General features: G+C 37.7%; 1 protein-coding gene across 1 annotated transcript in view; it reads right to left on the reverse strand.

Annotated features, from left to right (window-relative positions):
* Nucleotides 1-24,148, reverse strand: part of CFAP43 (cilia and flagella associated protein 43) — a 101,093-nt gene that overhangs the window by 64,587 nt on the left and 12,358 nt on the right. Inside the window, exons 4-9 of the mRNA XM_032609327.1 lie at nucleotides 23,310-23,477; nucleotides 20,030-20,180; nucleotides 15,450-15,609; nucleotides 12,028-12,095; nucleotides 10,295-10,426; nucleotides 5,851-5,967 (exon numbers count right to left, since the gene is read on the reverse strand). Of these exons, the coding sequence (XP_032465218.1) occupies nucleotides 5,851-5,967; nucleotides 10,295-10,426; nucleotides 12,028-12,095; nucleotides 15,450-15,609; nucleotides 20,030-20,180; nucleotides 23,310-23,477 (796 nt within the window). The remainder of the gene's footprint in view (nucleotides 1-5,850; nucleotides 5,968-10,294; nucleotides 10,427-12,027; nucleotides 12,096-15,449; nucleotides 15,610-20,029; nucleotides 20,181-23,309; nucleotides 23,478-24,148) is intronic.

The following is a 24,148-nucleotide window of genomic DNA, read 5'->3' on the forward strand; positions in this document are numbered from 1 at the left end:
ACGATGACATGTAACCACCATCACAGTATCATACAGAATAGTTTCACTGCCCTAAAAATGCTTCACCTCTTCATCCCTCCCTCCCTCCCCACTGAACCTCTGGCAACCACTGATTGTTTTTAGTGTCTCCACAATTGTGCCTTGTCCAGAATGTCTTACAGAGGGAACCATACAGCTTTCCCAGATTGCCTTCTTTCACATAGCAATATGCATTTAAGGTTTCTCTATGTCTTTTCATGGCTTTATAGCTCATTTCTTTTTAGTACTGAATAATATTCCATTGTATGGATGTACCACAGTTGGTTTATTCATTCTCTTATTGAAGGACATCTTGATTGCTTCCAAGTTTTGGCAATTATGAATAAAGATGCTATAAGCATTCACATGCAGATTTTAGTGTGGGCATAAAATTTCAACTAATGTGGGTAAACACTAAGAAGCCCAATTGCTGAATCATATGGTAAGAGTATGTTTAATTTTGTAGAAGCTGCCAACTGTCTTCCAAAGTGGCTGTACCATTTTGCATCAGTAGTGAATGAGGGTTTCTGCTGCTCCATATCCTCACTAGCACTTTGTATTGTCAGTGCTTTGGATTTTAGACATTCTAATAGGTGTGTAGTATTGTTTTAATTTGCAATTCTCTAATGACGAAAAATGTTGAACATCTTTTCATCATTATTTTCCACCTGTATATCTTCTGTGTTAAGGTGTTTATTCAGATTTTTTCCCCATTTTTCAATGGGGTTGTTTATTTTCTTATTGTTGAGTTTCAATAGTTCTTTGTATATTTTGGATACCAGTATTTTATCAGATATATGTTTTGCAAAGATTTTTCTTCCAGCCTGTGATTTGTCTTTTCTTTCTCTTGACAGTGTCTTTTGCAGAGCAGAAGTCTTTAATTTTGATGAAGTCCAGCTTATCAATTTTTTCTTTCATGGATTGCATTTTTGGTGTTGTGTCTAGAAAGTCATTACCAAACCCAAGGTCACTTAGATTTTTCTCCTTTGTTATCTCCTAGGAGTTTTATAGTTTTCGTATTTTACATTTAGGTCTACAATCCATTTTGAGTTAATTTTTTGTGAAGGGTGTAAGATCTGTGACTAGATTTTTTTTCTTTTTTGGCATGTGAATGTCCATTTCCTCCTGCACCATTAGTTGAAAAAAACTATGCTTTCTCAATTAAATTGCTTTTGCATATTTGTGAAAGGTCAGTTGACTATATTTCAAGATACTGTTCCATTGATCTGTTTGTTTATTCTGTCACAAATACCATACTGTCTTGATTACTGTAGCTTTATAGTAAATATTGAAATTGGGTAGTGTTAGTCCTACCCAATTCTAGAATCAGTTCTAGAATCAGTAAGTTCTAGAATCAGTTTATTGATATCCACAAAATAATTTACTGGGATGTTGATCGGAATTGCATTGAATCTATATGCCAAGTTAGAAAGAATCGACATCTTAATAATACTGAGTCTTCTTACCCATGTACATGAAATATTTATGCATTTATTTAGATCTTGATTTCTTTCATCAGAGTTTTATAGTTTTTCTCATATATATCCTGTACATATTTTGTTAGATTTATTCCTATTTTACTTTTTCAGTGCTAACGTAAATGCTATTGTGTGGTATTAAATTTCAAATTCCAATTCTTCACTGCTTGTATAAGAAAGCAATTGACTTTTGTATATTAAACTTGCACCCTGCAACCTTGTTATAATCACTTAGCTCCAGAAGGATTTTTTTATTGATTCTCTGGGATTTTCTACATAGACAATCAGGTCATCTAAGAACAAAGTTTTATTTCTTCCCTCACAATCTTAATACCTTTTATTCCCCACGTCCCCCTTTTTTTTTTTTTTTGTCTTATTGCATTTAGGACTTCCAGTTGATTTCATTAAGGTTTTCTTTTTTAAAGATGTCCTTTATCAGACTGAAGAAGGTACCCACTATTTGTTGTTTGCTGAGAGGTTTTGTTTTGTAATGTTATTATTAATTATTTACTCAATGTATTTAATAGATATAGGCTCAGATTATTTATTTCTCCTTGTATGAGTCTTGGTAGATTACATCTTTCAAAGAATTGGTCCATTTCATCTAAACTATCAAATTTGTAGGCACAGAGTTGTTCATAATATGGTTGGCCCTCTGTATCTGTGGGTATCTGTGTATCTGTGGGTTCTGCACCTGCAGATACGGAGAGCTGACTGTACTATGCCATTTTATATAAAGGACTTGACCATTCGTGCATTTTGGTATCCACGGGGAGTCCTGTAACCAATCCCCCATGGATACTGAAGGATGACTGGACTCTTTTATTATCCTCTTAATGTCCCTGGGGTCAGTAGTAATGACCCCTCTTTAATTTTCATTTCTGATGTTAGTAATTTGTATCTCCTCTCTCTCTCTCTCCCTCCTCTCCCCACTGCCTCATTAACTTGGCTAGAAGTTTATCAATTTTATTGATCTTTTTAAAGAACCAGCTTTTGGTTTCTTAGATTTTCTCTACTGATTTCCTATTTTTAGTTTCATTGCATTCTGCTCTCATTTTTATTATTTCTTCTGCTTACTTTGGATTTAATTTTTTTTCTATTTCCTAAAGTGGGGGCTTAGATTATTGATCTTAAACATTCTTCTTTTCTAATATATGCATTGAACGCTATAAATTTCCCTCTAAGCCCTGTATTCACTGCAAAATCCCATAAATCTTGATATGTAGTATATTCATTTTCATTTAGTTCAAATTTTTAATTACTCTTAAGACTTCTTTGAGCCATGTGTTATTAGAAGTGTGTTGTTTACTCTCCAATTATTTTGGGGTGGGGGGAGTTTCCAGCTACCTTTCTGTTATTTACTTCTAATTTAATTCCATGTAGCCTGAGAACGTATTTCTTTTAAATGGTTAAGGTATGTTTTATGACCAAGAATGTGATCTGTTTTGGTGAATAATTCATGTGAGCTTGAGGAGAATGTATATTATGCTATCATTTGATGAGGTAGTCTATAGATGTCAATTAGATCCAGTTGATTGATGGTATTGTTCAATTCACCTATGATTTTGATCTTTTACCTGCTGGTCTGTCTCTCTGAAAAATTTCTTTTAACATTCCTTGCAAGGCAGTTCTGCTAGTGACAAATTCCCTTAATTTTTATGTGTCTGAGAAAATATTTTTTCCTTCACTTTTGAAGGATAATTTTGCTGGATATAGAATCCTGGGTTTTTTTTTTTTTCTTTCTTTCAACACTTTAGATATTCACTCTACTTTTGCTTACATGATTTCTGAAGAGCAGACCACTGTGATTCTTATCTTTGTTTCTTCAAGGGTAAGGTTTTTTTTCCCTTTGGATTTTTTTCAAAATTTTTACTTTGTTTTTGATTTTCTATCATTTGAATATAACAAGCTTTGGTGTCGATTTTTTGGTATTTATCCTGCTAGTGTTCTCTGAGCTTCCTGGATCTGTCATTAATTTTGAAAAATTCTCAGCTATTATTACGTGAAACATTTCCTCTGTTCCTTCCTTCCTTTCTTCTCCTGCTGGTATTCCTATTATGTGTATGTTATACCATTTATAATTGTCCCATGTTCTTGGATATTCTGTTCTTTCTTTTTCATTCTTTTTTCTTTTTGCATTTCAGTGTTGCAGGATCTACTGACATTTCTTTAAGCTTATTGATTCTTTCCTTTGCAAAATTCAGTCTATTGATGAGCCCACCAAAGGCATTCTTCATTTCTGTTACACTGCTTTTTATTTCTAATATTTCTTTTTTCTTTGAGTTTCCACATCTCTGCTCATATTATCCAGTCATTCTTTCACGTTGTCCACTGTTTCCATAAGAATCCCTAGTATATTAACCATAGCTTGTTTTAAATTTCTGGCCTGGTAATTACAACGTGTCTGTCATATCTGCATCCAGTCCTGATGTTTGCTCTGTCTCTTCCGTTGTTGTCTTTTAGTATGCCTTACAATCTTTGTTCAAAGCTGGACATGATGTACTGGGTAAAAGAATATGAATTAAATAGGCTGTAGTGTGAGGTTTTATGTTTATCTGGCTAGGAGTTAGACTGTGTTTACTGATTGCTGTAGCTGAATGTGTCAGAAACTAAAATTTCCTCTGGTGTCCTTGTTTTGGTCTGAGATGTGCAGTTTCTCCAGTTGTAATCCACCTGGGTACTGGCTCCAGTGGTGGTTTCTACTTCTGGGCATCTGCTCCAGTAAGCTGTAATTCTTTGCATCTGCCTGTCTGTCTCTATAATTTGGGGGCGAGTGGTTTTCCCTATGACCTCAATTATCTGATGGGTCTAAGAGGAATTGTTGATTTTAAATTTATTCAGCTTTTTTCTTTTTAAGATATATTAATTAATTTATGTAATTTATTTATTTTTGGCTGCATTGGGTCTTTGTTGCTGTGCATGGGCTTTCCCTAGTTGCAGCAAGTGGGGGCTACTCTTCATTGTGGTGTGCGGGCTTCTCATTGCGGTGGCTTCTCTTGTTGCGGAGCATGGGCTCTAGGCACACGGGCTTCAGTAGTCGTGGCTCGTGGGCTCTAGAGTGCAGGCTCAGTAGCTGTGGTGCACGGGCTTAGCTGCTCCGTGGCATGTGTGGTCTTCCCGGACCAGGGCTTGAACCCGTGTCCCCTGCATTGGCAGGTGGATTCTTAACCACTGCACCACCAGGGAAGCTCAATTCAGCTTTTTCTTGTTGTGAGGTTCTTTACATGCTGGACTGGAAACCCAAAGTTCATATTCATTTTTACAGATAATTTTTACTCTTTCACAGGATCAAGACTGAAAGCAGCTTAAAGTAACTGCAATGTGATACAATTTAAATTCTGTTTCTTGAATACTAGGGAGTGGGTAACATGATATTATGGATCAAGTAGCTAAATCCTAAACATGAAAATCTTGTATTAAACTTTTTTATTGAGTTGAAACAACCCTAAAAACAGACATAATTCTTATCAGAGAACATCTGGAAGAAAAATCACATAATCAGAATCTGAAGATTGGAAGGAACCTTAAGTGTTACCTATTCCATAGTCTATGTATTTTTTTATTTGCTAGAACTCCCAAAATCTTAATGGATTTGTTGATGAATTATATGAAAACTGAAATATGTTTCTTGAGATCAACTAAAAGTAAGCAGTTAAACACCAGAAAAAAATTTTCTTTTCTGCATGTAGAGGGAAGTTTTTTTTTTTTTTTCCGAAGTAGACTGAATACATGTTTTGTGCATGGCAACTATTTCATTTTCATTTTCAGATCGGGCTGCATCACTCTGAGAGGGTAAACACTAATAGTTTAATAAGTGTTGACAACTCATTAGCAATGAATGTGTTTAACGATCTGGCTTGGAAAGCTTGGATGGTGAATACAAACAGGATGGCTCCTACAGGGAACTCTGCTCAATATCATGTAGCAACCTAAGTGGGAAAAGAATTTGAAAAAGAATAGATACATGTATATGTATAACTGAATCACTTTATTGTACACCTGAAACTATCACAACATTGTTAACTATACTCTAGTATAAAACAAAAACTTTAAAAAATAAAAACAAACAAACAGGATGGCTCCTAAGATTTTAATTGCTTTGGTCATGTTCAGAAACTTAATATTATGAAGTCACAATATGACGATATCATTCTAACTGGGGAGTAGATTTGATGATGGAAGTAGTTGGCATTCCTACCACATCTTCAAGAGTACGCTTGGGGGACTTCCCTGGTGGTCCAGTGGTTAAGACTTCGTGCTCCCAATCCCAATGCAGGGATTTACAGCAGGCTGCACATGAACTTCCAAAATCTTACCCTTAAATCCTACTGTGAAACAATACCATATTCCTTACCATGCAGTATTCATTTCCAGGTGTGATAAAGTCTGTTGCCTGAAATTTCCCATCACAAGCCGCTAGGAGTTTTTCAAAGGTTGGCTCCTCATCAAAAGTGTATATATAAATAGATCCCTGTAAATATACCAAAAGAGAAAAAAATAATGCAATTGTGTGTTCAGTTCAACAAATAGTTATTAAATGCTTACTGTGAACAAGGCACTGTGTGAGAAAAGGTAGTGGGAAAGTAGAGATAAACTCAGTAAGGCCCTGACCTTGAGGAGCTTAAAATATAAATGTTTATTGATTCATTCATTCATTCCTCAATTAAAATAATCAGTAAATAGGACTTTCTTCTTTTCTCCATTTCCAAGCATTTTTTAAAGATTACAATACATATCAAAGCACTTTTTCCTGACTTTAAAAATAATGTCTACTTATGCAGAAAATTTGGAAAATGTAGAAAACCAGAAAAGTTGTTAAGATGAACTAACTTCTATCACATACTAGACCATGGTGGGCACTAACAAAAACTTTTAAATGTACATTTGTGAAAATTGTAGAGGTGTGGCTGAAGCTGTTACTTATGACGTGTTTATCATACTCAGGTTCCAAATTCACCTCTCCAAAAAATCTATCCTGTACATTATGCATCCCTGCCAAGTAACTGTAATACGGTATGTTTATTTAACTAGCAATAAGAAGTCTGCTTTCAACTGATCACAAGTTCTTCAAGTTTACTTAGGTTAAACGTGAATATTTTCGTTCCTGTTTATCTAAAAAATACAACTCTGTAAAGTCTAAAATTTGGTAGGTATATACTGATTTTACCTTTCATTCATTTACCTTTTATTAATTCCTTCAACAAATATTGAGTGGATACACTGTGCCAGACACAGCTGTGGATGCTGGGGCTGCATCAGAGGACAAAACAGACAAAAGTTCCCTGCCCTTATGGAGCTTACATTCTACTGGGGACTTTGGCCAATGAATAAGATATCTAAATAATATATATTGTAAGTTAAAGAGCAATAATTTAAGAAGAAAAAAATAAAGCAGGGAAAGAGGATATGACATTGCAAAATAAGAGGGTGAAATTCTAAACTGAGTGTCCAAGAAAGGCTTTACAGAGAAGGTGTGTTTAGAGAAAAGTCTTGAAGGAAATGAGGAAGGGATTCATGTGGATTCTGTGGGAAATGCATTCCAGACAGAAGGAACAGCCAGTGCAAACACTGTGAGGGAGGAGTATGCCTGGTGCGTGTAAGCAAGCTGCATGATGACCAGCATGACTGAAGCAGGGTGAATAAGAAGAGTCGTGGGAGATAAGGCCAGTGTGGGGAGTGGAGTCCACATCATGAAGGGCTTTGTAATGCATAGTGAAGATTTTGGCTTTTACTCAGAATAACATGGGGAATCAATGGAGGGCTCTGAGTAGTAGAGAGAGATGCTTTGCTCACTTTGGCTGCTATGTTGAGTACACATAGTCTATTCTATCATGTACTGAGAAAAGTATATTAAAATCTCCTATTGAGATCATGATTTTGTTTTTCCTTGTCATTTTGTCATGTTTTGCTTTATATATTTTGAGGCTATTTTATTTGGTACATATATGTTTTAAAAGTTTATGTATTCCTAGTGAATTTAACCTTTTACTATTCTAAAATAAGCCCATTTATTCTTAGTAATGAACTTTGCCTATAAGTCTTTTTTGCCTAATATTAATATATCTCCAAAGGCTTTCTTTTGGTTAATGTTTGCATGATATATCTTTTCCCATTTTCTAAATTTACTTTCAATTTTTAATTTATTTTCAATGTTACTGTATTTCTTAAAATTTACTTTCAATCTTATGCTTTAGATATGTCACTTGAAAACAGTGCAGAGTTAGGTTTGGATTCTTTTTTGTTGTTGTTGTTGTTGCAGTACACGGGCCTCTCACTGTTGTGGCCTCTCCCATTGCGGAGCACAGGCTCCAGACGCGCAGGCTCAGCGGCCATGGCTCATGGGCCCAGCCGCTCCACAGCATGTGGGATCCTCCCAGACCGGGGCACGAACCCGCGTCCCCTGCATCGGCAGGCGGACTCCCAACCACTGTGCCACCAGGGAAGCCATGGATTCTTTTTTAATCAAATATGGTAATCTTTGCCTTTTAACTAGACCAACTATTCTGTTTTGCTTTAATTGTAATTACTAGTATATTTGAGATTAAACATTACATTTTAATTTATGCTTTCTACTTTCTCATTTGTTTTGTGTTTCTTTTTCTCTCTTTTCTTACCTTGTTTTGCGTTTTTTTTTTTTTTTAACATTTCACTTCCCCCCTCTATGATGTGGAAATTTCATCTGATGTTTCAGTTCTTTTATGGTTACCTTAGCAGTCAGAACATGCATACTTAGCTTATAAATATCAGAAGTTACTTAAAACATTTACTCTCTTCCCAGGAAATAAAATAAACTTGAAATACATTATTCCATTTACTCCTTTCCCTCCATCTTACATTATTGTTGTCTGGAATTTTAATTCAATGTTATTTTTAAACCCAACTTTGAATTATTTGTGCTGTTTTATACAGTCAGTGTTCACTTACATTTCTCTACACATTTACTACTGCTCTTCATTCTTTTTGCATCCCAGTCCTTCCACCTGGGGTCATTTTCCTTCTGCCTGAAGTACATTCTTTAGAATTTTCTCTAGTGATGATGTGCTAACAAACTCTCAATTCTGGAGTATCTAGAAAGTCTTTTTTTACCCCTGTACTGAAAATTATTTTCCCTGAGTATAGAATTCCGGGTGGTAATAACCTTATTTCACTAAATCAGGGGTCAGCAAACTTTTTCTATAAAAGGACAGCTAGTAAATATACTAGGCTTTGCAGGCCATGTGGTCTCTCACAACTACTTAATTCTACCATTGTAGTGTGAAAGCAGCCATAGATAATACATAAACAAGTGGGTCTGACTGTGTTCCACTAAAACTTTATTTACAAAAACAAGCAGCAGGCTGGTTTTGGCCCATGGGTCTACAGTTTCCTGACCCCTGCACTACATGGAAGATCTCATTCCACTGTTTCTTACTTACATTATTGCCAGAGTAGTCAGCTGTTAGTGTAACTGAAAGTCCTTTGAAATAATCTGTGTTTTTCTCTGACTGCTTTTAAGATTTTCTCTTTGTCTTTGGTTTTCAAAAATTTCACTTTGTTAAGTCTAAGTGTGTATATTTTTCCTGCTTGGGATTCACTGGGCCTCTTGAAGCTGTAAATTCATGTATTTAATCAGTTCTGGAAAATATCTCTTTAAATATTACTTCTGTCTCACTCTCTCTCCTCTTTGGGATTCCAATCAAATACATGTTAGATCTTTTCACTGTATCATTCATTTCTCTTACCCTCCCTTCTGTATTTCCCATACTTTTGTCACTTGGGTTCATTCTGGACAACTTCTTCTGATCTATCTTCCATTCATTGATTCTCCAGTCTTCTGTCAGACATATTCATTTAATTTTTTCTTTGTTAGTATATTTTTATTTTTTAGAACTTCTATTTGTGTCTTTCTCCCTTCTGTTATGTTACTTTTTTATTGTTTCCTGTTCTCCATAGATATTTAAAATTTGTCATTTATTAAAACATCGTTAGCACAGTTTAACTTCTGGTAATTACAGAAACTTAACTCTTTCCATATTTAAATTTAAATTTCTTTTAGGCAGAAAATCATTGAACTTTACTTGTAATTCATCTAAAATCATTGCCTAACAATATAAACTAATATATCCTGACCTAGGAGTCTTCCCAACAGTATAATTCAGGTGGGCATTTGATTTTAACCTGTATTTATTTCCCTCCCTTCTTCTCTTACAGAACCTGTGTTTTCCTTAGAGAACCACCCATGACCCCAGTCTCAGTTCATGTTTGGGTGGATTGACTCTACCCAGGGTCCAAGGGTAAACATGTGACTTGGGCCTGGTCAATGAGAGTTTAGAATTCCTCTGGACATAATACTTGACCCAGGGGTAGAGAGGTGACCCAAGTTAGTACAATGAGTCTAGATTCCAGGACATTTTTTTCCAACTGGTATTTTCTACCAGGGTCACCAAGAGGATAAAAATACAAAATTGGAGTTGCAGAAGGCTCTCTTGACACCACAGGGGCGAGTCTGCATAGAAAAGGAGGAAGCAGAGAGGAAACAGAGCCAAGATATGGCAGAAAAACAAGGCATGCAGCCTCATGGGAGCTCCTGGATTTATATCAATTCCTTGCTTGCTTTCAGTTATACACACAAAAACAAACAAACAAACATCCTTCTGTTATTTAGGTCTTTTAAACTGGGTATTTTTTCATTTGCAAGCTAAAGAGTCCTGACTGGTAGTGTATCATTATGCAACACACTCTGCCCTTCATTCCTGTCATGCAATGATGATAATAATAATATCTTAAATTTCATGTCAAGAAACCACCATCTAGCATACCTTGTCTGTCTGAATCAGCAACATTCTGTAACTGGGAGAAAACATCAAATGTTCCACAGGCCCTTCAACCTCAAGAAAATCCTCTACTTTGTAATTTGTATCTTTAATAAGAAAAGAATACACAAAGCCATCCTAGAGACCAAAAACAATGAGATAAATGAAGAAAATTAGTCTTGATCAATGCATAGTATTCAATATACTTTCCTCATCAAACAAGCTAAGAATTATTGATTACCATCTACTATTCATTTTTTGGAGTCATCATCTATGTTTACATTATCTAGAATGCCGTGGTTTCTTACCTTTATTTAGCCAACTTTTAACCATGTTTCCTGGTCAATGTTCAATTTTATCTCTTTTGTGACACATTTTTCAATTACCTAAAATTTTACTGATCTCTCCTTTCTTTGAACTTCTTTAGCATTTATCTTCTTACCACATTCTTCATTATATAGGAGGTGGGGCAGATGAGGCAGAGTTTATCGTGTGGCTGGTATCCAGAAGTCTCCTTACTTCAATGACCTTAGCCTTAATGTATGTATAATCATCATTTTGTGCATTTCCTAAATCTCTAAATGACTCAAAGGTAGGGAGTGTGCTGTTTATTTCCTTTGTATTTTCTTTTCTAGTTTTTCACACAGTGCTAGAAACAGGGCAAGTATCCAGTAAAAAAGCATTGGTTAAATGTTGATCAGTTAGTTGTAAACAGCTTTAGGTTAATTTAACTACTCTCAAGAAAAACGGCTGGGTTCAGACTTAAGACCTGGGGGGAGAAATGTGCAAGGTGCTTTCTCCATGCCCATCATCCTTCCCCATCCCTCACCAGAGCAGATGCTCCAACCTCTCCTTTAAACTAGGTTAAAAAAACACACCAAGGGTGGCCTTGAGAAGGACAAGTGCAGACTAAATGTAGGAGGAAGTAGTCTGTTGCAAGGTTGGGGAGAGGAGATTACAAGCTACATGTAGGTTAATGAGCTCCAGATTGTTTCTTGTTGGTGGAGCTACACCTCTCATTCTGACATCATTGCCTAGCTGCCCTTAGGTTCCTGGAGATGTGATCTGTGGCAAAAGAAGACACAAAGCTAACAGTGTTCTGGGACGGCTACCAGTAGACCTGAGATTTTAGTGTAGGTCAGCTCCAAACCTTAGCATTGATTACAACCACATGGAAATGTAACTTGGTCTGGCCTCTTTTCATACTTACTGAGGCTATGTGCCCTAATAAATGAGGGCAAGAACTTTGGAGTTTGCCACACCTGGGTTCAAATCCCAGCTTCTCCACTTACTGGCTGGTGAACTCTCTAAGACTTGACTCCTTCGTGTGTGTGTGTGTGTGTGTGTGTGTGTGTGTGTGTGTGTGTGTGTGTGTTTGGGGGGTTGGATTTTTTAATCCTGTTTTTGCTTATTTGCAGTAAGATAGACATATAATAGATCATTATACTGTTATCTCTAATTTTCTATATATTTGAAATTCTTCATAATAAAAAGTTTTACAATAAACATCTCCCCAAACAGAATTTTAATTAATAACCTTACAGAACTTGACATCCCAAATCATGGCTCATCATAGAAAACGGAAGCAAATGGAAATTGTATATTTTCTTTTCTTTCTATTTGAAATAAATTTTTAACCATTTTTAAATTGAAGTATAGTTAATTTACAATGTTGTGTTAGCTTCAGATGTTTGTATATTTTCTTGAAAGCAATTAATTTTGAAGAAAAAATACATTACAATTCCAGAAGCAAGCACGCCTCCCTTCTGATATGCCATGGTGACTGGACTGATAAGATTTCTTCCAACTTTGGAAAAGAAAAACAAAACAGGTGACACATAATTAAAAGTGCTGTACAGAGTAATTAATCTCACTTGCTTTCCTAGGACTATTCATTTCTTTGTAATTCTTCTTTCCACAAATCAGCTTCCTATCAGGATATGTGCTATGCTTCTCAAACAATGAAGAATAAAAGCTGCTTTGCAATGACTACTGATGTAAATCACACAAGTTTTTTTCTTTTAATGTTCTGTATCATCAGATCTATGGAAGTAACATTGTGGAATTATATAGTTAATATATTTTCTTTTTTAGGAAAGCAATTATCAGAAATTTTAAGGGGTCAGAAAGAAAAAAGACAAAAACCGTATTATATTAAGCTGTATACTTAAGATTTGTACATTTTATGGTATATAAATTTATACCTCAGTAAATAAAACACAGTGGACTTAAAAAAGTAAAAAGAAAAAGTGATCTATAAGAACTTTGTTATTAATAAAATATTGTCCTGGGGAAAGTAACAAAAAGCATATTACCTTTTATGTAGATAAACCGCAAGAACTATAAGATCAAAGGCTCAGAGACATGTATCAGACTTTTACTTACTGAACACTACATGCTTGGCATTTCGCCAGATGCTAAGACACATACTGTCCTTTCCTCAAAGACTATTCACCCCAGCAGTCTCTTCTTTCCAATCCAACTGCCACCAGAGTCCAGGTTGCTATGACTCCTGGCCTAGTCTAGGTGCCTGCTACTTATAGCCACCTGCTTCTAGGATTGTGCTTCCCTGAACTATGGATAATTAATCTCCCCAAGCACAATTCCAATTGGGGCACATCCCCATTCAGGAGTTTATGTCAGTCCACTGTCGGCTGAATTAAGTATAAATGCCTTAGTCAGACATTCAAGGTCAGATATGGTATCAGATAGATGTCCCTTTGTTCCCCACTATTCCTGCATAACACTCGATGCTCCAGACAAACTGGACCACTTCTTTTTCTCAGCCTTCCCCATGTTTTCTTGTTTATGCAGATACCATTGCCCCAAATTCCACCTATCCTCATCTCTGTCTGTGAACCCATCCTTTAAGGGCTATTTTAAATGCCACCTACAAAATGACTTAACTTGGCAGTTTTCCCTCATCTGAATTCCCATAGCACTTTATGAAGTTCTCCTCACATCTTAATTTTCCTGGCTGCAATTATTTGTCAACTTGTCTTATTCTCTTTAATAAAATATAAATCAGCACGTTGAATGTGCTGATTATGAGATTATATATTTGCCACCTATGTCAACTTGGAGGCACCTTGTTTAGTGTCCTCCTCCACATTGTAGAAGCTAGATAAATATTTATTTGAAAATATTTATAATACATCGTGAAAATAATAAAAAATAATGTACAGAAAGGAACTAGTGAACAATATAAGACTACATACAGGGACTTCCCTGGTGGTCTATTGGTTAAGCCTCTGCGCTTCCACTGCAGGGGGCGCAGGTTCAATCCCTGGTCAGGGAACTAAGATCCAGCGTGCCGTGAAGTGTGGCCAAAAAAAAAAAAAGACTACATACAACTAAGTCCTAAATTGTGTAAAACATTACAAGTGTGATAGGGATTTGGAAATGCGAAACATTGTTTGGTAATTCACTTTACAAACACACAGAAGTGCCAATTTACTCCCTAGCAATCTCTGGAATTAAACTATAGAGCCAAAGTTTGACTAAGTCACAGTTCCTAACTTCAAAGAGTTGGTGACTAGTGGCAAAGACAGACAGGCATATGGGGCATTGTAACAGCACAGGATGAGGCTCTAACAAGGAAGTGAGTCTGATGGAACCCCAAATGGGGCACCTGATTTTGCCTGTAGGTTGGGGTGAGGACAGAGCAAGGCTCCAGAATGGATAGTTTTGCCAGGTAGACAAGGAAGAGAGGGGCATCCTAGACAAAGGTAACTACCAATGCCAGCAGGCAGAATTTAGAGAGAGCACAGGAATGATGAGAACTTCTAAAAGGATCAAGTGGGAGAGCTGAAACTGGAAAGATAGGCCAGAAAAGAGGCTTAGTTTTTAGAGAGCTGAGGGATGGCATTGTGGACATGAGATCAGAGGGTGGACTGGGCCTGGAGAGTACAGGTGACAGTAAAAGGAAGAGAGATGGGGACTGGGGTAGGAAAGTTGAACTTAGTGGCTTCACTTTCTCAGTGGAGTGAGTCAGGGAACAGGAGAGGGAGCAGATATAAGGAACATGCAGCTGGGAAAACTTGCTGTAGGACGTGGTATTTGAGCTGGGAACTGGAGGATTCAGAGAGTAAGGTGGCAAGGGAATGAGCTGGGTGGTGTGTCTGTAAAATGATGGGAAGAAATGACTGGCTAGATCAGGAAACTCATACTGGGGAGTAGCAGGAAATAATATTATTAAAATAATAATATTTTTATTTTAATAATATTATTAAAACAATATTAATGGTGCAGGTAAGATCAGGTTAGAGAAGGCTTGAAATCAAGGCAAAGTAGTCCTTGAGTTATATGTTGAAAATGGTCTTCAAGTTTGGCAGGGATGAGATGCCTGATTCGGGTCAGCTGCGGATTAAGGTCAATGAAGTCAGCCCTAAGGTTGCTGCAGAAATCAAGGTGTGAAATAATAAGAGGAATTGGAGTGGAGCGTGCATTGGTCAGGTTGGAGAACTTGCCCTGGTGAGAATCCCTTCTCAAAGTGTCTACACGTAGCCCCCCACAAGGTGACATTGGCTTCTCTGACTCAGGCCCAACTCTGGCCACAGCTGATGGGACCAGGAATGGACACCAGATCCAAGGAGAATAGGTCAGATTCTCTCAGAAATTCTAACCAAGCAACAAAAAGTAATTTTCAAGATGGCAGTTGGTCTTAAAAGAAGGTCTTGTGGAGAAAGGGTCATTGTGGAAGGCACATTAGCTGATTAAACACAACGGGCATATATGTATGGGAAAGGATAGAGCATAGTAGCTACGAACTTGGACTCTGAAGTCATTGTCTGGGTTCACGTGTCAGCTCCATAATTTACTAGTTATGTGAATTCGGGCATGTTTCTTAACCTCTTAATGCGTCCATTTCCTCATCTATATCATGAAGATCAAAATGTATTTCCTTACAAATTTGTTTTAAGGATTATGTGACATATACATATAGAGTGATAGCAGAAAGTCTAGAGCATAGAGCACTCAATAAACATTAGTTAGCTACAAGAAACATCCAGAGGACTCGGTAATGAACTAGAGGATAAAGAAGGAAGAATCAAAGATGTCTCTAGAAAGAGAAAAATAGGGAACAAAACATCCATTGTCAAGTGCAAAACCATCACCAATGGCTACACTTCTGGGAAGATAAAGCAAAGCAGTTTCTTACCCCTTGGTGGTCCGTCTTCTATCTTATTAAGCACAGTTACCTTCAAGTTTTCTCCACTAATCATTAAAAGATGACCCTCTTCACAGCCAACATATAGGTCACTTGTTGGAGTCCAGCAGTGCATAGTCGGGTGAACCAAAGTATATAGATCGTCTTTAGGCTTCAAGGAAAGGTTTAAAACTTTGTGTTAAGACAACAGTCATGGCTTAAGAGCCAGAGAAATACTCAGCAAAAACAATTTCCAAGACAAAACAGGTGAACATGCGGTGGCTTCTCTGGTTGTGGAGCACGGGCTCTACGCACGCTGGCTTAGTAGTTGTGGTGCACAGGATTAGTTGCTCCGCAGCATGTGGGATCTTCCTGGGCCAGGGCTCGAACCCGTGTCCCCTGCATTGGCAGGCGGATTCTTAACCACTGCACCACCAGGGAAGTCCCACAAAAGTCTTGAGTAATAACTTCTACACTGTTTCTTGGTGGACTTTTTGATATCTTGCATCTAAGAAAGTCATTGTTTAGCTAAAATCACACCATTTGAGGAAGATTTTGGTCAACCTTTCCCCTCCTGGTTCTGCAGGGGGGCATGAATGTGATTTTCCTTGAGTGGCTATGGAGAGGCTGGCCTCGATCCTCTGCTTGGTTAACTGTCACGGGAAATAAGAGGACACTTTATCTGCGTAGCCTCTCTAGTTCACGAAACATCCTACTTGACTTTGATTCCATGGAAAACTCAGAGAGAAATGCACAAATCTTTGGGATGTGCCTAGAAGAAATGTTGGTTTTGGGAACTAAAAATAATATGGACCAAGGGTCTATGGCAAATTTTTCCTGTAAAGGACCAGGTAGAGAATAGTATTTGCAGACCACATAGGTCTCTGTCACATATCCCTTTTTTTTTTTTTTTTAATCACTTAAAAATGTAAAAAACAGGGGCTTCCCTGGTGGCACAGTGGTTGAGAGTCTGCCTGCTAAGGCAGGGGACACAGGTTCGAGCCCTGGTCTGGGAGGATCCCACATGCCGCGGAGCAACTAGGCCCGTGAGCCACAACTACTGAGCCTGCACGTCTGGAGCCTGTGCTCCGCAACAAGAGAGGCCGCAATAGTGAGATGCCCGAGCACCGCGATGAAGAGTGGCCCCTGCTTGCCACAACTAGGGAAAGCCCTCGCACAGAAACGAAGATCCAACACGGCAAAAATAAATAAATAAACTCCTACCCCCAACATCTTCTTGAAAAAAAAAAAAGAAAAAAGAAAACATAGTAGGCTATAGTAGAAGAGTGTTTAACTATTACAAGAGAATCTATGAGAAAGCAATTTGTTCTTCTTGGTAGAGAGAAGGAAGTGGACAGAGAGAGAATTATCATTTGGGATGGACCTGGAAATATGACTAAGGCAGAAATCATACATAGAAGCACTCCACGTGATAATTTTTTAAAGGATACATTGTCTTTAATTGTATGATTGGCCTATTTCATGCCCTCATAGCCTTGGATTGTTAGAAAATAAATACTTGAATAACAATTTCGCCACCCAGTGGGCAGGAAAAGAAAGGGAACAAATCACTCAAAAGGATTAAACTGTTGCTGATTAATGACATTTTTGTGGTGTCTAAACTGAGATTTGACTCAGAGGGAAAAGAGATACTCCTGACTATCATTATTTAATCATCATTATTTAAAAGTCGCCTGGGTTGTCTTGATGACCTTAGACTATAAATCACAAAAAGACAGACTCTTACCTCGTATGGCAATGGGCTCAAAAATCTTTAAAAAACCACACATATCTGGTTCTCACAATACCAGTGAATCTGTATGTATGCCATAGAAGGTGAGATTTAAAACTTGGAATTTTCTTGCCTTGGTATATTAAACTAGTATTGTGTGTGGCTTTTCTTACTTTAAGATAAACCTGGGCTTGTCTTCCTATTACTTTCTTTCATCAGTAAATATGTTCCATTTAAAAATGAATGTAATATTATGTGGTGCAAGCAGAAACAATAATTTTCAATCCTGGAACTTGAGAATTTTAAAAGAAAAGGTGCCAATAGTGTTTAAAAGTATTTGTTGGTAACACCACCTCCTTGTTCAGTCCTCTGGAATCAAACATTTTGATCACTCGAGGACAAAATATAAAAAACTCAAGCCCAACTTAATATTGCTTTAGAAATTGTAAGCATCTGAATATGTGTCAGAATACTTGAGTTTTAAAAGGAATTTCTGTTTAGCAACTTCTGCTTTAAAAAAAAAAAAAAAAGTAGATGGAAAAAGAAAACTGGACCCTTGAGATTAAATTCACTATCTTGGATCCAATTTCTGCCCAGATAACACCTGCCTTTGATTTCCCCCATGCTACTACTGGATACCATTTCTAATGCCCCAAATAAGTTGTGTAACGTGATGCGGGCCTACTTAAAGTCCTATTTAATGTGTCTTTCTAGTGTTAGCTATAAGAGAAATAGGGGAGTATTTAACATTTGTAATTTTATAAAAATCCACATTTGTCAATTTTTAAGACCCTTTTTAAGGGTCAATTTTTAAGACCCTTAAATAGGTCAAGTCATTACTGGTTTCTTTGCCATTGGTACTGGGTCACAAGAAATTTCATTCACAGGAAGAAATAGAATCAAGACATTTGAGATCTAAGTTTAGTTATGCTTTCACTCATTGTTTTTAGCAATTTTTCTCACCTTATTTGTCTATAAAATGAAAGAAGTAAATACTGGGAAAGTTGATTTCTAATTTAAATGTAAAGTAAATGGCCTTAATAATATTCCCTGTATGATTTATAGGTGTCATGCTTTAATATTAAATTTCTGTTTTCAGAAAAAGGTTAAAATGCACTGAGTTACAAAAGTCCTAGGAAATAAAGATGTCTGTTTATTATGAGCATTTTAAAAAATGGTAACTCCACATTTAATTATTTAAAGGTGGCATTTCATAGCATTTTTCAAATAATAAGAACAATTGCTTGAATTTTAAATGTTTTATGTAGGAACCATCAAGTTGGCACAAAGGGTGAATGATGTGGGCTCCCACAGAAATTTGTTCACACACACACACACACACAAATTTGAGATGGTTGAAAATGTGGGTTCTTTGGCATCAAAAACTAAGCATAGAAACATTGTTTCAAGTTGTAAACCTTGATGGCTGATGTGTTTGTTTTTACTTTGCTGCCCCACTGTGGCTGAATGTGGTTGCATTTCCAAGCACAGGACCTGTACTATTCAAAGGAATTAGTTATTTTCTGTAATTTAAAAAAGTGAGTAATTGTCATCCTTTAGAGGAAATACTAAGAGCATACAACCTTTTCCCTTGCTGGCCAGAGATTTTTTGATAAACTAATTATCACATGGAACTATTTTAAACATCTATAGCTTAATTCTCTGCAGTGTTCAGAAACACTGGGGAAACTCTACTTCTGTTCTTCTGGGCTTGGAGCTTTCACACAAGCATTCACATAACGCAGGTTCCAGAGGCTCAGCAGAATCCAGCCTCTTACCTTCATCCCAAAGGCCCTGCATGTGTCACTCTCTACTCCCTGCCTCGCTCTTGACCATCACTGCACCTCATTCCCCCTCACTTACTCTGCTCCGGACACAGGGCTCTTTTCTCAGCTCCTCAAACATACCGAGTTCTTTTCTTCCCCCAGGGCCTTGGCAGGCGCAGTTCTCCCTGCCTGAACACTCTTTACCCTGCTTATAGTAGGAGGAGCGCCTCCTTGTCCTTCAGTCATCTCCCCAGAGGCCTTCCTTGGGCAGCATGTTAATCTCTCTCTCACCTCCACGCCCACCTCTCATTTATCCTGTTGTAACAACTGTCACGTTTCACAACGATTTGCTGTATCTCTTTACTTCTGGTGTTGGTGGTGCTGCCGCTTTGTCTCCCTGGTAGAACGGAAGCTCCGAGAAGCAGGGTTATTATGCCTGGTTGGTCGCCATACGACCCTGTTGCCTGAAACAGTGCCTGCTACCTACAAGGAGCTTGGTAAGTATCTGCTGAATGAAAAAAACTGAGTAACTGTTGGCAAACAGCTACTTATGAAGCTTTCTTCCACCGTTCTCCACTGCCTCATTTTCTCCTAGATTTGCTCCTGCTTCTGTGACTGTCCCCCCTCAGGCTCCTCTTCTTCCTCCTGTCTCTTGGCTGACTCCTTCCTCTCCGGCTCTCTTCCCTGACACCCTCTCTCTCCTTTTCCTCACCCCCTATCCCCTGCCCCCCGCCACGCTCCCACCATCGTCTCTGGCTGAATGACTCTGACCACACACTGTGTCTCCAGCCCTGCCTTCTCCTCCCTGACACTAGGTCCAAGTTGCCAGCTTCCACCTGGCATCTCCACCTGGATGCTGCCCAGCACTCCAAAGTCAGTATGTCCAAAACTGAAATCACATCTGGGCCCCCTGTTTCAGTTAGCAAGGCCATCATCTTCCGAGTCACCCAAACTCAAAACTCCAGAGCCTTCATCTCTCGTGGCCTCCAGGGCTAGTTTGAAATAAAAACCAGGAAGGTCCTCTCTATCCTGCATGTCTCATGGGATGGTCATGAACGCAAATAGGCAAACACGGAGAGGGGCCAGGTCATTACCCTGAAAGTTTCTGCCTCTTCACCCACTAGTCCGGCAACGGCTGACACAGGGAGCACAGGTCCATAGACAGGATCTTTGGGCAATGATTGGGGAAAAACTACATCTGTTTCATTACAAAGTGACCCATCTTCCAAAGGCAGTTTTACTGACCTGTGGAAGAAAGAGACATCAGAATAATCAGATTAACAGAAACAAGTCATTGATGGAACTGCTGCATATCAGTGGTAAGCAGAATGGGAGGTGTTACAACTCATTAAAAAAACCTAGCAAAAACCAGATGAAACCAAATAGTAGATTTAAAAATATATATCATAAAAGTACAAGTAATACACAGTCATAAATTAAGTATATAGGGATTTTTCAAAAAGTTAATATGTAAAGCAGGAATTGTAAATTTGAACACTGACAGGGGTTAAGCAGGTGGTATGTGGCCAGGTAGGATTGTGGCAGATGGGAAAGTGTTTTCCCTCCTGTGAGACAGTGGAAAATATGTATATAGGTCTCTTCCTAGTTTCCTGGCACAGAGGTCCTGAAACCCTTGTAAGTCCCCAAGTGATAAGAGAGCATTTGGAGCATCTTCTGTGCTACTGAGGCGATTCTAGGTGGGCTCCTGGGTGGCTCCGGAACGGGTGCTGGTCACCAGAAAGACCAAGCCATGACTAGAAGCTTGGAAGTTTCAGCCCCAACTCCCATCCTCCAGAGTGAGCAGAGGAGCTGGAAATGCAGCAAATAATTGATCGTGTGACATGAGGAAGCCTCCATAAAATCACAATGGTAGGGAGTCTGCAGAGTCCCAGGAGTCACCAGGTTGGTGAACACATACACTTGGGAGGGTGGTGCAGCCCAACTCCATGGGACAGAAATTCCTTCATTCAAGGCTCTCCAAGACCTTGCCCTACGTGTCTCATCATTTAGCTGCTCATTTGTATCCTTTATCATATCCTTTAATAAACTAGTAAATGTAAGTAAGTGTTGTTGCCCTGAGTTCTGTGAGCTGCTCTTGCAAATTAATGGAACCCAAGGAGGGAGTCACTGAAACCTCTAATCTATAGCCACTTAGTCAGAAGTACAGGTAACAACCTGGGCTGCAGCTAGCGTCTGAAGTGGAAAGGGGAGGACAGTCTTGTAGGACTGAACCCTTAGCCTGTGGAATCTGACTCTGTCTCTGGGTAGATAGCGTAAGAATTGAGTTGAATGGTAAGACACCCAGCTGGTATCAAGGAGACTTGCTTAGTGCCGGGAAAAACCTCCTCCACAAATGTCAGAATTGAAGTGTTCACTGTGAGTAGTAAAGGAGATTCATGGGGAAGAAAAACACAGTAGGGAAGAACTAGGCTTTTCCCTACATAGAAAAAGAAAATCTGAGTTTTTTTCTCTATACACACCCCCTAAAGCTGGCAGGCACCACTCAGTTCCAACCAAGAGGGTTTGCTGACTTGTGAGAACTTTGGTTCCAAAATTTCAAGAGAAAATCATAATCTGTATATTTATGAGAAATTTCTCAAATTTTAAATATTGGCAACACACATGGACCAAAAAAAACATAAATGTAGGTTGTATTCAGCTACCTTTACAACCTCTAGTATCAAGAATTTATTTTCAGATTTGCCAAATATTTACTTTTAAACCACAACATGGCTATAAAAGTGAGTTTAGAGAATTCATGGCTTTATGTGTTAAACTCAAAATGGTTTTGGTTATGTTTTATGAATGATGAATAATTTTGAAAAATGATCACGCAAAAACAGTACTTACTACTCAAATGCAAGACTTAACTATTTTCAAATCCTGCTTGTTTTCTGATCCAGGACAATCCACTCACTTTGCCTCCCACTTTATTTGCCTATAGAAAAATCACAACTCAACATTCAGAGCTAAAGAAGCATATTCAAGGGAAGCAAAAGGAGAGAAAGATGTGATAAATTACTTGCCTGCCGTGGCGAGGATCTGATAGAGACATTACCCACTTTATAAAAAGGTACAGTGTTGTCAACTCTGCCTTGAGACAGATTTGGCTATTCAATGGGTTCTTGTAAAAATGAAATTGAGACATAAAGAATACTGAGGAGAAAGAAGTGCCTCTCAGGGTTTTCCATTAGAAAACTTCATTTACTAACTTTACATTGCTCTTTAAGAAGGCAGTTTTTCAAAAACTGCAATTTCAAGGATGTGTATGTCCAACGTTTCCTTAGTCTTTGACTTTGGGGAGTATGATGAGAATGGTCAGCTCAGGGGCACCCTGAGTCTTTGAATTCTTTTCAACAAAGGTACCATTATTATCAGCTATCACCAGGACATTGGTCATAGAAGTTCTCTTTGACCCAGTTCTATTTAAACAGGCAATTCCATGACTTCACTACATGCAACTACCCTTTTGTTTACAGATAATGTGGCTGAAGGTATAATCTACACACTTCCCATATCTAAAAATTTCTTATTTTTGAGATTTCAGTTGGGCATCAAAGTAATAGGAGCAAAAAGTGATAACATGACCTTTTTATTAAAAAAATAATTATTTATATATATATATATATATATATATATATATATATATATATATATATATACACAATAGGAATGTTTTGAAATAGTAAGAGCAAATACAATTTTGATTTAAACCATGTGGGAAAAGCTTGATATTTAAAAGAAACTCAGTGGGAAATCAAAGCACAGAGAATCCTTTCGAAATGCAAACAACCACTCCATGGAAATTATATTGATATATGTAGAAAGAATGTTTTAAGTTAAGATGCACATTTATACAGATGAACCCATTTGCAAGGCAGAAATAAAGACACAGATTCAGAGAACAAACGTATGGACACCAAAGGGGGAAAGCAGCGGGGGTGGGGTGATGGTGGTGGGATGAATTGGGAGATTGGGATTGACATATATACACTAATATGTATAAAACAGATAACTAATAAGAACCTGCTTAAAATAAATAAATAAATAAATAAGGAAGGGGGAAAAAAAAGAACCTTCTGTATAGCTCAGGGAACTCTACTCAATACTCTGTAATAACCTATATGGGAATAGAATCTAAAAAAGAGTGGACATATGTATATGTATAACTGATTCACTTTGCTGTACAGCAGAAACTAACGCAACATTGTAAATCAACTATACTCCAATTAAACTTAATTTAAAAGTATTTAAAAAACAAACAAAAAAAAGGATGCACGTACAAGGCCACTTAATTCACCAGACTGATCCAATCACGTTACATGAATGCAAACAAAAATCCCCACTTTGTTGTGTTGCAATGAAGTCTCTTACTTTGCTTCGAGATAATGCTCCTGGTTACTTCTTTCGATTGTCCACACAGTCACTGCACTTGGACTTGACAAGCACAACTGGTGCCAGTTCATGGGGTTAAAAGTCATCTGGCTCACATCTATACCGGGTTGTGATTTCTTGCACAAAATGACACCCGCTTCCCAGTTCCTGAGAGGAAAATTGAGTTTGGTGAAAAATAATTCTTATGAACTTCATATCTTGAGAACATTTATCTAATTATCTGAAAACAATTTACATAAATTGAGAATTTATGATATAACTTATTAATCTATGATCTTAATATCAAATTTATAAATAATCATGCTTATCATTATAGTGTGCCTTCCTAGGGAAGCAAAATAACTATTTTAAAATATTACTCTTCAATATACTAAGGCTGTTTTATCTCCTTATCAAATTTGGATTTGACCCATTCAAATCTAGAAAATGGAATATATCATCACATTTGCTGAAAAGTAAGTGTAGGTACCTAAATCTCTTCGTACACGAGTACTCCTCATAGATCGAGACGTGCTGTACACACTGATGCCAGTAGACCATTTACTGAGCTTTTAAAATCATAGTACTAGTACCTTGAAACAGACTAAATCATTTACCTATTTGAGAGAATATCGTGAATGCCTATCACGAGAAAGTTCCTTTGCTAGATGACATACACAGAAAAAAAATTAATGTTGAGCTGTCTGACTCCTGAATGGAGCCAGAACTCCATTCAGGGTTGTGGTTTGCGAATTGGAACTAATAGGTGTGGAGCTCGCCTTGTCTATCAGCTCCCTCCTGCTTCCACCTCTTTCCATCCCCGTCACAAAGGTCCCATC

The sequence above is a fragment of the Phocoena sinus genome, chromosome 16, assembly GCF_008692025.1.
Source record: "Phocoena sinus isolate mPhoSin1 chromosome 16, mPhoSin1.pri, whole genome shotgun sequence".
NCBI lineage: Eukaryota > Metazoa > Chordata > Mammalia > Artiodactyla > Phocoenidae > Phocoena > Phocoena sinus.